Source organism: Parasteatoda tepidariorum, chromosome 6, assembly GCF_043381705.1.
Source record: "Parasteatoda tepidariorum isolate YZ-2023 chromosome 6, CAS_Ptep_4.0, whole genome shotgun sequence".
In the NCBI taxonomy this organism is placed as follows: domain Eukaryota; kingdom Metazoa; phylum Arthropoda; class Arachnida; order Araneae; family Theridiidae; genus Parasteatoda; species Parasteatoda tepidariorum.
The window spans coordinates 65,602,996-65,618,491 of NC_092209.1; the positions used below are offsets into that span (position 1 = coordinate 65,602,996).

At 27.3% G+C, this 15,496-nt stretch overlaps 1 protein-coding gene across 1 annotated transcript in view; it reads right to left on the minus strand.

Moving 5' to 3' along the window:
* Positions 1 to 15,496, minus strand: part of LOC107446587 (piezo-type mechanosensitive ion channel component 2) — a gene marked incomplete at its 5' end in the record, with an annotated part of 85,950 nt that overhangs the window by 18,073 nt on the left and 52,381 nt on the right. Inside the window, 7 exon segments of the mRNA XM_043049668.2 lie at positions 1,613 to 1,871; positions 1,968 to 2,033; positions 3,961 to 4,037; positions 4,151 to 4,308; positions 6,960 to 7,122; positions 7,232 to 7,375; positions 10,573 to 10,712. Coding sequence (XP_042905602.1) covers positions 1,613 to 1,871; positions 1,968 to 2,033; positions 3,961 to 4,037; positions 4,151 to 4,308; positions 6,960 to 7,122; positions 7,232 to 7,375; positions 10,573 to 10,712 — 1,007 coding nt within the window.

Sequence of the window (15,496 nt, forward strand, 5' to 3'; positions counted from 1 at the left end):
ATTTTCGCTCAAAATCAAAAAACTTCCCAGTAATTCTGGGTTTTCCCAACACAAAGGGAACCTTGTTTCACTTATTTTTTTCTATAATTTGGTCTAAAACTTAACCCTTTGAAGCAGAATTTTAATAAAACGTTTTGTTTTCGCATGTTTTTATTATTTTGTATTAATTAAGATTAAAATAAAATAAAAATATTATATTTAACATTTTAATAATTTATGGTTATGAAATACTGGTGTCTTTTTCTGCATTAAAGATAAAATCTCTCAAACACCAATCACCAAAACTTTTAAAACTACTTTCTTTTTACAGTGGTCTGTTCAGACAATTTGTAAAAGGTCCTGTTTTTGTAAAATTGTGAAAAAATTACTCGTAATTTGTGCATATAAAATAAATATAAAGTCACATTCTTTCAACCAGGGTCCTGCTCTTGTGTATTTGTGCAATAGGGTCAGGTTATTGCAAAAAACTTTTTCAAGGAGTTTTTAAATTATAAATAGACACAGGATTATGCTCAACACTGTAAAATTATAATTAAAAGAAATTGAATTTTCAAAAATAAACAGCAATTGCTGCTACTGAATTAGAGATGCAACATGCAAATATTTGGTATTTAGCCTATACAGCTGAACTCAGAATATTCATTTCGGGTGAATAAAGGAAGCAGCGTCTGCCAAAACAAAACTTAGTTCGTTTACATCTGTCTTTCTCCCCTCCCCCCCTGGGAAGGGTTTATTCGATTAACAAAACAATGATGAAGATAAACAAATTTGTGAAGGGTACGATTAAAAGATAAATTATTTTGTGAAGGGTCCGTTTATATGTTAAAATACTTTGTGAAGGGTCCGTTTTTATGAAAAGATATATTGTGAAGGGTCCGTTAATGCAGTTAACGCGGACCGGTACTGGTCCGTGGATCAAATGGTACTGAGCCTCCCATTTCATTGAAACTGAATTTAAATTCCCAGTTCACAGTTTGATTAGTTAAATTCTTAGTTTGAATTCCTGGACATAAGCAACACACTTCAGGTGTCATTGTCTCCGATTACCCCCGGAGGGAACCGTCTGATTGCAAAGAAACAAGCTCAGGATTCTCATTGATTTAACGTTCTAGTAAGTTAAAATGTTAAAAAACTTTATATTTATTTTTTGGTGTAACTGTATTTTATTTTGAAGGCATGTTTAAATACAATTAAATTAAAATTAATAAATTAAAATTAATAATCAAAATAATCTAAAATATAAACAATCAACGTTCTCCGCCCTAGCGGGCCGCAGTAAAATTATGAAACGTCGACAGGCCCACGGTGATAAAAAGGTTGGGAAACACTGCGTTGACGGACCCAAATTTCTTCTAAGCAGACCCCTGTTATGGATTTTATATTTTAGTGCAAATACAATTCCGATAATACAGCAGATTTTCTTAGAAACTACTAGACTGTTTTTTAAAATTAAAAAATATTTTTACAAAAATTTTGTTTGTAATTGCAGGTTATGAAAAATATATAAAAAAGACACAGGCGTCTCATTTGTATCAATGGGTTAAAAATCATAAGATGGAATATTAAAAAAAGAAAATAATTTATTTGAATTTTAAAAAAAATCATTTCAAACCTCAGTATAGGTAATGACAGTAATCCAAAATGCTTTTGTTGGCCTTGGTACTGAGAGTGTCCCCCAGAGGAATGCAAACAAGGGTAAAGGCAAAGAGAGGATGCTAGCAGATTTCATTTGATTAAGGATGATGACCATATAACACAAAAGCTCAGATCGAGATATTGCAGCAAAGTAAAATGCAACAAGAAATCGCACAAAGATCGAATGCTTTTTAGCACCTGTCTCCAGGACATCTTGTGATGATGTAAATTCGCAACTAAAATCAGAAAATAAATAAAAGTTAATAGAAACGTAAGAAAAAGGATTACTTATTAAACTATAAACTAAATTGTTCAATGATATCACTCATTACCTGTCTAAAAAGTCTAAATTTGTCTTCTTCATAACCACAGCAACTTGCTTCAAGTCTTTTGAGGATCTAAATATCAATGAAAAAAGGAAGATTTTTGTCAAAAGGGGGGAAATACAATGCATATTTCTATTAGTTAGAAAATAAATATAGTTTCAAAACTATTATTTAGCTTCATCTTAATCAATTATAAAGTTTCACATGCTCTATGAAACATTTTTATGATTAAAAAGTATCAGTTACCAAACACTTTAATTTTCAGCCCCTGAAAAAATTATACTGAAAATTCTCTGCTATGCACTACTTTCCATTGAATAAATAACATGAAAAAAAATTTTTATGTGAAATATGGGAAAAGATGTTTTAGATAGGAGCTACTGAAAGGATTTAAGAAATAATTAACAGTTGATTTGTAAAATAAATTGACATGAATTGATTTTAAAACCATGTTACTTAATGATAAACTCTATGTTAAATATGAGTTCCAAAATGGAATAAAAAAACAAATCATGCAATTACTAATAAAATTTAATGTAAAAATGCATATCATAATATAATTGTTTAGTTTAGAATTGGTTTTGATTAAATTGCAAATCTAACTCATAGATCATGGTAATAAAAATTAATTTTTTTTTAACTACAAATTGAAGTAAACTGATACTAAAAGAAGAATGAAACGAGAAATTCTCAATTGCTACACATTGCATTTTTGGAATCTTGGACATAAATTCAATGCCAAAATTATTTCCACTCCAGTCAATTCAGCTCATCTTGATGTTCTGGAATTTATTCATATGAATGTTGATTCTCTTATTAATGACATAATTCCTAACATCTCTTCATAGTGTGTGCCCCTCTCAGCTACTGATATTCTTTTTTGTTCAAATGTTCACCTTTTTTTTCTCTCTCAGTTACTGTGGTTTTCCCAGTTTTTTTTCTTACCTTTATTTTACCATTTTTATTGACAACTTCACGTTTTATATTTCAAACACTTTTTATTTTGTCTCATTCACCTCTGACAAGTCTAGAAAATAAGCACCAATTTTTGAGTGATTGAAACATGTCCGACTCTTCCTTGCGATTAATATGTTTTTGAAGCAATTGAAATTCTTAATCCAGTAATAGAATTCTAATTAAAAATTCGAGTAACTGAATAAAAAGCAAAATAAAAAAAAGTAGTTTTGCAGTTCTTTGCTTCCAAGAAATAAAAGAGAACCATTTTTGAACAGAATTATCACCTGTGATGAAAAATGGATTCTTTATGACAATAGGCATCGCTAACGCAATGGTCAGATGCAGATGAAAGTTCAAAAACATTAAAAGCACTGCTACACCCTGTAGTGATTGCTTTTTGGTGGTTTATGGTCGGAATAATTCATTAGAAATTTTTAAATGCTGGCAAAACAATAACAGCAAAGATGTACCGTGCATAACTTAAAGTTATGATACAGAAATTACATCAAATGCAGCCACCGGCAAGGGGCAACTGAAAACATTTTGCTTCATGCTAACGGATGACCTCATGTTTAATTGATCTAAGTTGGCTGAATTAAAATACCAGGCTCAACACATTGACTGGATATGATAAAAAATTCACCCATCTAGAGAAAATCAAAATGACTTTCAATCTTTTGTTGAAACCAGAAAACCAAATTTTTCTGAAAGTGGTATCCAAAAACTAGTAACATGTTGGCAAAAATGAGTAGATTGTGATAGGTTTTACTTTGATAAATTTTTTTTTTTTTTAATTTATGCTTATTTAATATTACAATAAAAAACCCAACATTTCATACGTAAAAACCTAATACCTCAATCAAGAATATGTTTACATAAAAATTAATTAAAACAATAAATTTCCTTCCAATTAAAATCAGATTTCAAAAACATCTTTTTTGGGTTGAAAACTTACTTTAAATGGTATTGATTTCACAGATACTATAAAATATATAATTTAAATGAAAAAAATATAAACTATTTTAAATCAATATTTTCCTACCCAGGAATATTATTCACTTCCTTAGCCTTCATTTCGTTTTCTGCTTCATCCATATCAAATGAGCCATTATGAATAAACTGTAAAAAAGAAAAATACCACGCAACCTTTGAATAGTAAAATAGTGATTACAAATTCATTAAAATGTAAAGCCAAAACATTCATAAAATCTTAAATTTGATAATATTTTTACCCTTTCTTTCAGCAGTTTCTTTTCTTTAGAGAGTTGCCTTGCTATGAATCGATAATCCTTGGAAACAGCGTTCAATTTAGCGGTAGTACTAATCAGAAGACTATTCATGAATTCACAAAAGAACGAATACCATCTTTTCACTTTCTCAACAAAAGTTTCTGTAACAAAATAGTCATAAAAATACTAGACAATATATTTAAACCAATTAAAATTAACATTTCATCATTTTCCATTTATTTAGTTTAGACCCAGTAAGGGATCAAAAAATCATAAACATAAATCTATCAAGAAATTATTTAGAGTTTTTAATTGGTCATTATAGAACTATTTTAAAACAAAATATTGAATAACCAATTACTATATAAAATTCATCAGTAATGAATTATTATGATATGGCATAGAAAGAGGATTTATCTAAATANTACTTCAATGAAGATTAATTTATTTTGAAATACTTAATATGATTTAATTCTCTAAAAGCTATTACTAATTCTCTAACCAAGATTCCAAACTTTTTTGGATCATGGTACACTTAACCAATAATAAATCAAGGGTCATCCAATTCAAATTTGTCTAAGGGTAACATTCTTAAGGCAGTTTATAATAGATAGTTTTTATTGGTTGTAATTCCACTGGTAGTTTTTATTTTACAGCTTCCAAGTGTTCACTCTTTTTTATACAACTGTGGTTGACTGATTCTCCCATTCTCAGTTTAGAAAAAAATTTGGTAAGAAAGGTTACTTTTCTATTACTAGATAAAAATGCATGTTTTGACACATAAAAAATAGAACTTTTTTCTAATTACAATGAATAAGTAGAAAATGAAGAGCGATTTCCTACGTTTACAATCATTTAAATTAAACTCGGTGGCGCGACTGCCCACGGGAGGCTGAGGCCTACTGTGACCATGAGCTTTAGGGTGCAGGATTAGAAGTTCGAGTGACCAGCCAAAAATGGGACCTGTGGAACGAGAGTGTGAAGAGGTACAACTCAACCATTGGGCTATGCACAATCATTTAGGTCACATCTATCTCCACATATGGAACCATCAGTGGATAAAACTAGGATATTGCAATTTTTGGTAATTAATAGATACAATAAATATATATTTCAACAGAAAAAGTGATGAATAATTACCAAACATAGAATATAACATTTTAAATCTCATTAAAATATAATCATTGTAGATAACATAAATTTAAGAATAAAAGCTTAAATATTTATAAAAAAAAAACGAATTCCTGATTTCGTTATTTCTCATAAGCATACACAGGGTGCATAACCAAATTATTCAACAAAATATAGGCACCTTTTAAGCACTATTCAAAAACTGAAAAAATATTTTTAAGCACTTTAAAAAATATCATAATTAGGCAGAATTGGAAAGTTTTCGACAATCGACGGATTTATCTTGTTTTAACCATCATGTCAAAAAAAGAACCTTTTGGCATTGTTTTTGACAATTGTCAAAAAACATTAAATTTTGAATCATGTAAAATGAATGGCATTTTCATACGCTACGGACTGACTATACGCCGAAATAGATTGGGGTTGAATTAATTATGAAAACGTTGAGCACAATGTAAACTGTGTCTTTTTGCATAATTCGAAGCAAAATCCAACATAGTAAGGAAAAATCACATTTTGAAAAAGAAAAAATTAAGCACTTTTTAAAAACACCCAATTAAAAAAGCACCTTTAAGGGCTTTTAAAAAACGAAAATTGAAAATAAGCACCTTCAAGCACTCTTTAAAAATGCTACGCACCCTGCATACAGTTTAAAAGTATATAAGATCAAACTTTAAAATTACTTTTGCATATTAGTTTTTTACCTTGTGGATCAGATATTGATTTTCAAAAAAAGATGTCATATGAATATTTTGAAATTAACTGTAACCATGATGAATAATTCTTTTTTACACTATTCTTCTTAAATGTATATCATATAATACTTTTGAATAAAATTTTGTTCCATTATCTTCAACTCCCATGAAGGATATTTGTCAGTGAAGTTATTTATAAATACCTTGCAATAAATATAAACAAAAGAATCTCTGTAATTAAGATTTAGCTAAAACTAAGGATGTTAAGAATAGTGATATGGCCGAATAGCTGATTACCGAATATTTGGCCATAAGATCAAAGAAATACCAAATCTACAATGGCAAAATAGCAACATTTTTTTTTAAAAATCATTAATAAATATTTTTCCTATATAAATAAATTCAGTCATTATTGAAAAACAATCATAACTAAGGTATATTATAGGTATGGCGTAAAGAGAAAAAACTATAATCAGAAACTATAATATCCATAAGAAATATTCAAGATAAATAAAAAACTGACTAACAGCTATATATATATATCTCAATTTTCTAATTAACATATTTTCAAGAAAAAGTAAAGAATAAAATCCAATAGTAATCCTTTTCATTTTTGTCATAAAAACAAAAGGTTTTTAAAAAAGACAAAACTAGATTAAAACTAAATCAAAAATCATTACCGCACCAAATAACAAAAACGAATATCCAAAAATTTTACTAAGCTTTAAACATTGTATTCAATAACTTTTGTACCAACTACCTTCTTTAATTTCTAGCGCATCAAGAATTTTAACATCTTAAGGAAAAAAGAATAAAATATAATAGTAATCCTTTTCATTTCCATGTCATAAAAACGAAAGTTTTTAAAAAAGACAAAGCTAAATTAAAACTAAATCAAAAATCGTTACCGCACCGAATAACAAAAACGAATGCAAACATTTTACTAAGCTTTAAAGACTGTATTCAGTAACTTTTGAACCAACTACCTTCTTTAATTTCTTCTACATCAATAATTTTAACATCTTGAGGACTTAAGGGAGCAACTGTTTCTTCTTTGGGAGAGGATGTAGGAGTAGTTGTAGCACTAGGAATAGATAAAGTCATCATTGGGCCACTGCTTGTAATGGTTAATGGATCTGGAGATTTTTGCTAGAAAAAAAAATATTTGAATTGAATATTTTTAGGTGCGTAAAATCTTTGCATAACATCAAAATTTCATTGCTCGACAAATACATTATTTTTTGTACTATACTAATACCTGAGATGAAGATGGCAAGGCGTCTCGATCAGCGCTAACGATAGCAGATAACTGGCTTGAATCTTCAATATCATCTGGTTCACCGGATTCTTTCCTTGGTTCCTCACTTAATTTTATGTTTCCTCGGATGGTTTTGCTCAAAAGCTTTCAAAAATAATATAAATTGCAATCAAGCATAATAAAATAAAACAATAAAAGCAGTTTGCAATAATTTAAAGCAAATATGCAAAATGCATGCTAAGCAAACCTTATGACTGCCAGAAAAAATATATCGTAAAAAGTATAGAATGATAAGTTCAATAAAATAATGTTTATTAATAAACAAAAAGACAATTTTAATGATAGAAATTCAAATTATTTGCATTTTTTTTCTTCCTTTTATTAAAAAGTTTCTTTTATGTCTTTCATGTCTTTTTATTTTAAGAAATTAAACGAAACAAAAAGTTTATATTCTAGGAATAGTCAAAAACTGAACTACTCTTTCTTACCAAGCATCCAAAAACTGACTGACAATGTGAAAAAACAGTTAATAAAAATGGAGAGGAGAAAAAAATGTGCAGTTTGCTGTGCTTTACTAAAAAATCCAGATAATTTAGTATTTATTACCAGGTTTCAAAGTTACTATAAACTACTATAAAACAATGTTCTTTTACAGGCATCTATGAACTTTGTCCTTAGACAATACTGCATTGTTTGCTGCAAAGGTGGTTATTTTTAAAGCAATATTTTATAGCTATTCTATGTCAGTAGTGATAAATAGCTGTTGATGAGTTTTGTCAAATAATTTTAAAACTTGATGAGAGAGAAAAAATGGTTTCCTAGACAGACTGCAGCATATCATTTAAATCTAACACCATCTCTTTTTCTTCAATTGATTTTTAAAATTGCTAATTATTTTTGACACAGCTGCCTAGTACGATGCAAACCGAAAAAAAAGTCATTTCTAAGAGTCTTGCTAAGAAATGGGTGTTCTATAAGAATCTATTTAAGCTAAACTGAATGTGGCAATTATAAATATTCCTACTATCCATGAAGCTTTAAGTAAATAGTGGGGGCATAAGATGCACATTTTATTTATTCTTAGAATATACAAAAATGTTTTTATTTTTAATTAATTAAAAAATAAATTAAAAACTACTTTTGCTTTAAATTAACTTTTAATTTTTAATTAATGAACAAATAAATTAAAAAGTAAATGCAGAATCAATTAATTTATAAAAAAATTACATGAAAAAAATTCTTTTAAGAAATTAAGCAATAAAAAAAAAGTAAATAACACTGCCTACAAAAAAAGGTAAATATAAATAAATAGCTTTAAAATTGTGCTGTTTACACTACATATACCAATTACATATTCCAGCGTTGCAATCGTGATAGTAACTTTTTACTACTTTCAGGGGTCTGTCCAGGCCGAATTTACTACCGTTTAGCGGTACTTTCACAAATTCAATTTTAGGAAAAACGGTAGATTCACAAAATACTTTTTCTTAAAATTTTATTTTTGTATCCCTTAAGAAACGATACATCCATATTTTTACCACATTTTTGTGTTGATTTTTTAATATAATTTTTAATTTTTCACAAATTATGTCTAAACTTTCACAAAATAGGTACCTCTCAGAAAAACCTAGACAGACCCCTGACTTTAAACATGAACAAATGGAAACCTTTCACAGTTAATCTCAAACCACAAGAGTAAATAGTCAGCATAAATATAGGTAATTTAACTGCATTCTGGTTGTCAAACTGTAAAAGCAGTTGTTCCTTTTTTTGATATAAATAAAACAACCAGTAAGTAGTAGTTTAAAATATATTAATGAATTAAATATAAATTATCACAAAAATAAAAAAAATTACATAGGTTTCTTTTTTTATATAATTATAATATGAAGAAAATATCTAAGGAAGCACTTATTTTAATTTAAATGTAAGTTACTTTTTTCTCATTGTTTTCTAAAATAATGCACGTAAAATATTAATAGTGAAATAAATAAAAATTATAAAAATAACATAGATTTATAGTGAATAACATAACATTAAAAAAATAACATAGGTTTCTTTTTTTTTATAATTATAATATGAAGAAAATATCTAAGAACACATGTTTTAAGTTAAATGTAAGTTACTTTTTTCTGATTGCTTACTAAAATAATGCATGTAAAATATTAATAATAAACAAAAATTATAATGGGATTTCTTTGCATGGATTTAATTTGATCATCCCTATAAATTAATATTAATTAAACTAGTTCAACTTATAATTCATAAGACATAAGATAAATCCAACTTGTTCTACTCACTAAGTAATCAAATCAAAAGTATTTCAATAACAATCTAAATATTAAATTACTATTTAGAAAGATAATAAATCAATATAGGCATCTTTATTGGTTACATATTAAGCAATGAAATTTTTTTAAATGTAAGTAAAGTTGATAACATAGCAATAAAACTATTTTGAAGACAGGGATTAACTTTATTTAAATAAAAAGGTCAATTCCCACTTAATTGTTTTAATTATTTCTTATTTTTTATTTCTTTTTTCTTATATTTGGTACTCTATACGCACAAGTTAAGCATTTAAGAAATAAGCCTGTTGAAAAAAGTTATATAAAGGGTAAAATTTTACTATAATGACTGAAATTATTTCAAAATTGTAAAATAACATCAATACTAAAGAAAAAATTTTATAGACTTCCAATGTTTCTACAATTAGAAATGTATTTTAAATATGTACATAAATTAAATGATATAAAAAAAAACTGAATCCCAAATCAAATTTTTCTTTCTCAAAAATTGCTGTTTTTTTTAAAATTTAAATAATTGAATAATATAATATTTAATAATATAACATTTCATATGAATAATCTGCTTCTTTTAAAAATAAGTTATGCTAACCGAATTCCTTCATTAAGATATCAAAAATGTTTTAATGAATTATGTACTATCATAACAAATTACTGAACTCGATAACGGAAATAAAATAAGTTAAATGGCAATATTCAGAGCAAAAAAGGTTTTTTTTTCTTTCTTTTTTTTAAGTTCGGAAAAAAAATTATGCAACTGGATTATATGCAGTCACTAAGTTGCCACAAAAACAATACTAATAGAATCAATTCAAGCATTGAACACAAATACAGTTAGCATTGAATTCAATAATGAAATACACAAAATTATTATGCTAAAAAAGCACTTAGAATGAGTTCCCTATTTATTTTTAAAGAGAAATATTAATAAAAGCAACTACAACTCATATAGTGAAAAACTATTACTATCTGGTGTTATTTATCACTAGTGAAAATTTTATCACTATTAGACACTGTTAAAAAAACTGAACTCACAGCATTTAGACCTTTCTCTTTGACTTCAGCGGAATCTTCATCATCTTCATCAACACTACGTTTGTGCCTTGCAGACAGCTCTAAATCTATATCATCGTCTGAGATGTCTTCAAACATATAGTAATCACCAGATCTGATAGCTAAGAAGATATGTTAAATAGTTTAAAAAACATGAAAACACTTCTTTTCATAAATGAAAACAAATCTCTAAGTTTCAAATACCCAAAAAAATGACCCGACAATTTCAAAAATCTGTTATGGAAAAATGGAAAAAGATAAAAACATACAGTTTACTTTATTCTGTTCAACAGATGGCACTTGTAAATGGAAAAAATATAAAACAATATTTTGTACTGCATAGTTGCTCAAGACGATAAAAATATCTGCACAGGTGTTGGAATTTTTTATTTAAACTTCATCACGATTTTGCAACAGCATTGTGTGCTGCTATATTGTAAGTATTGCTTTATACTTTTCGTCATTTTTGCATCCCCATCTGTTGATGAAGTTTGTGACTAATTTTGAAACTTAGAAAAATTTTAAGTTTTCTAACAGAACCCAGCAAACCAAACATTTTTATCTTCTTCTGTGATAACTTAATAGATTTTTCAAATTTTCTGTTATTTTTAGGACATACAGTGTACATAGTAAAGAAGTTGATAACATATTTTCCTCTTTAAATAGTATTATATTAAAATTCAAGTAGCCTGCAACAACAATTTTACTGGGGTTTTTTTTCTTTCACAAAGAATTAATGAAATTGAGACTCAAATAAGCCTATCTTGAAAACTCAGCAAACTTCTTTAAAATTTATAAAATTGTAATGATGATATTATAATGTTGTTTTTAAGAGAAATGAGCTAACCATCTACCTAATATACAATCTGCCATTTCATTGCTAAGTTAACACTTGACAAAAAGTAAGGTTGCAAACCAAGGACTGTTTTATATTAAATTGAAAAAATTATATCGATGTAAGTATGTACCAAGAGTTTTTATTTTAAACTTGATTAAATAAAGTTTTTTTCTCCTAAAATTGTTTAAAAATTCATATATTTAGAGTTATAATAATTATGATGTAACTCTAATAAATGGCAGTGCATTTTCTAAAATCTGTTGGTCTCAGACTAATAAATATTTTCAAATTTTAGAATTTAATCAAATGTAAGACAAACTCTGATTTTAATTTTTAATAGGCAAATGGCTACCTAGAAAAAAATTATAATCAATTCAAACATCTAATTTTTGAGATTCAAAAATACTAAGTAAAAAACTATATTTTTCAGAAATTTTTAAAAAACAATGAATAACATCACATATACATCTATCATATAAACACTATACATCTATTTAACATAGCAGAATGCCACCAAAACTAATCTGGAAACAAAAATGATACAGATGGAAGAAAAATAGATTCTACATCTAGACAGTAAGAGAAGAATCCTACAAGAATGACCACTACTAGAACAGAGTTTTTATGCAACAAGATAAATATTTTTAAATAATCATGAAGCAAAAAATTGACTAAAAGAGAGAGGTACAGAAAAAAGTCGAAGAAAAGTAGAAGAAATGTTTCTCAAATAATATTAAGAAGCATTCAATTAGCAAAGAAAATTAACGCTAAATCATAGCTATAAAGAAGCTTTTAACATGAGGCTGATATTTGCAGACTAAAGTTTCAAACACTAATCAAATTAACATCAAAATAAGAAAAAGTTTCCAGTGTTTTTTTTTTTAAACATATTTAAAAAAAAAATTTCAGTTAGAGACTGATTTCATTATATATATATTACATTCACTATATAAATGACAGAGAAATTATTAATTTTTTAAATTTTATTAGGAAGCCAAATAAAGGAAAATTTGTGACAAACATTACAATTCTCAACAATTTTAATTTCAATGAAACTAAAAATTTTACAATAATTATAATTTAATATAATTAAATTAATTAATAATCAAATTAATAATACAGCAAATGAAATTAATCCTAACTTTACTAAAAAAGCAAGAATTGTAAGACTAGTTTTTAAAAAATACTAAGTACTTTAAAAGACTAGGACTTAAAAAAATCACTTATTTGGCAAAATTTTTTAACAAACACTAAAATTATTCAAATTAATAAATAATTTTAATTTTTGAATTTCTTCATGAGGCCAAACAATAAAGCTTAAAAAAATTAGACCCAAAATGCTTTTTTTCTTCCTAAATATGGCAAAACTTAACCTAACAAATATGAATAGCTGTCGTAAACCTACTACAGTTATAAAAAAAAAATTTATTCACTAAAAAGTACTATTCCATATCTTGAAAGAACCTATGAAGTAACAAACAGAACAACAGTGTAAGTGTACTCTGTTTAATTAAAACATCAATAAATTAAAGAAACGGGTAATTTGTACTAACGATTCTCCTTTCCATGGTTACTAATGAGATCTAATTTTAAAAAAAGCAAACAAAATTTTAAAATGACTGAATATTTTGAAATTTAATTATTAAAAAACTCCAATTATAGGTAAAACTTTGAAATTGGATTAGTGTTTGAAACCCATCTACAAAACAATCGCTCTGATTACATGCGTGGTGGGTCGAGGGTGCTGATGTTGATGAAAACGAAGCACGTGGCATGAAACGCTGGAGGTTTGGATATCTTTGTAGCAATATAGATGCATATCCACTCTGTTCCAAGGATTCTGGTAAATATTGCAAAGCTTCAGCTATGGCTGGATATGGTGGAGGTGAAAACACAGGGTATGAGTCCTCATCAAATGATGAAGATTGAGGAACACCTCTATGTGCAACTCCGACATTAAGCTTTGGTTCCATGTAAGCATCGAGTGAGGGGGTGTAAAAAGCAGAGCCGGGTGATATTGTGCGAGTGGGGAGTGGTGTGATTGTTCCTTGGGGAGCTTCTTCTTGCTCTGTCGTACGTGGTGTGAGTGCATCCGAGTACATAGGGGTGGAATAAGAACAGTTGTCGGTTGCTATATTTCACAAAATAATCAGAAATAAAAAGTGAGAAAAATAGTTTAATTATGAAGAATGTTAAGTGCAAATTCAGTACTTTTATGTATAAGATAAGAATACAACTATGAATTATACTTAAAAATTATTACAAAATCTTGAGTGTCTACTTGTTGATGAATAAGGTAAATTTTAATAAGGCAAATTTATATTTAAATACAAATGCCAGTCAAATCTGAATCTTTTTCAGTTTTAAATTTCATGTATAAAATTAAGCTAGATCAAACTACATTTTTTAGCAAAACTGAAGTATTAAACTTTAAAAATATAAAAAAACAATGTTAAAATTTAAAAAAAAAAACATTTAATTAAATCTATTTTTACTTATTTGTTAAACATTATAAACAATACAATATTGACAAGGAAATATACAATATATGATTGAAATATACATTAGTGTTAATGGAACATAACAACAAAAAACCATAAAGAAGAAAATTACATACTGAAACTAAAAAAAAAAAAATACATACAATTTGAATCATGCAAATTGAAAAAACATTTTTAAAACATAGAAATCACAAGTTGATAGAAATAAAAAAAATGAAAATAAGAGTTGAAAAAAGAAACAAAACGTACAAAAATATAAACAAAATAAATAATCATAGCACACTAAAACACAACAAACATACATGACAATAAAAAATATTTTGATTTAAAGATCATCAAAAGAACTCTTAAAACAACAAAACCAAAAAAATTTTATTAAATGGAAATTGTGAAAGATAGAAGAATTTATTTTAGTATTATATTTCACATGAATACATAATTTGGTGAACAATTAATAATAACCAAAATATTTGGTGCAGTTTGCTTATAACATAAACTAGTCGCAAAAACTTTTAAAACAAACAATTTCATTAAATTTTCTTATATAGAAGAATACATTATCCATAATAATTGAGGTGGTAACAGTCATTTAGGAAACAAATAAATGAGAATCCATTCCACACATAGAAACTTATTTTATTATTAGCTGTCATACTTACATGGGTGAAACACAATATTCTCGAATCAATCAAGAACAACATTGATTGAAAGTACCACTGACTTGAATAATTGAAAATTTTGAACACAGACAACACACTGATAGCACTGTTAGTTAGTAACAAATGGTTAGACAGATACTTAAAATTCGAGCTGAATGGCATGAGAATCTAAAATCAATTCTCATGAAGCAATTCAGAAAAGAAACAAGAAGCCATCCTCATGTAGCAATCAAAGAGAGAATCAAGAAGCCATCCTCATGAAGCAATCAAAAAGAGAATCAAGAAGCCATCCTCATGAAGCAATCAAGAAGAGAATCAAGAAGCCATCCATTAGATAGCTTCTTGACTTCAAGCTTAAAGGCATGAGAATCAAAAAGCAATCCTCATGAAACAATCAATTTATTTAAAGCTCCAAGTGGTTAGATTAGATGCTTAAACTTCACTTTGAAGGGCATGAGAATTGAGAAGCAATAAAATTAAAGTAAAGAAGAATATCATCAATTAAAAGTTCCTTGAGAATGATTAGATGCTTATATTTTACTCAGAAAAGCTACAGAACTAGAAAGCAATCATCATGAAGTGATCACACATTAAAAACAAAGTACTGCTGACTTAAAGGATTAAAAGTTGTGAAAGGAAACGACACACTGATAGCATTGTTAGTCAATAATGACACACGATTAGATACGACGCTTAAATTTCATGCTGAATAAAATACCTTTAAGACGACAGTTCAGCATATCAAAGTAGACATTTAAAGCTATATATTCAGGACATCCAGTTTCTTTGGTAAAAAAGCTTTCTGTGTGAAAATATTATAATATACTTTAAGAATAAAACAAAAGTTAACCAAAGCACAAAAATCCGATTTTGAAAACTGGTTGAAATCAACACTAAAATAATCATTA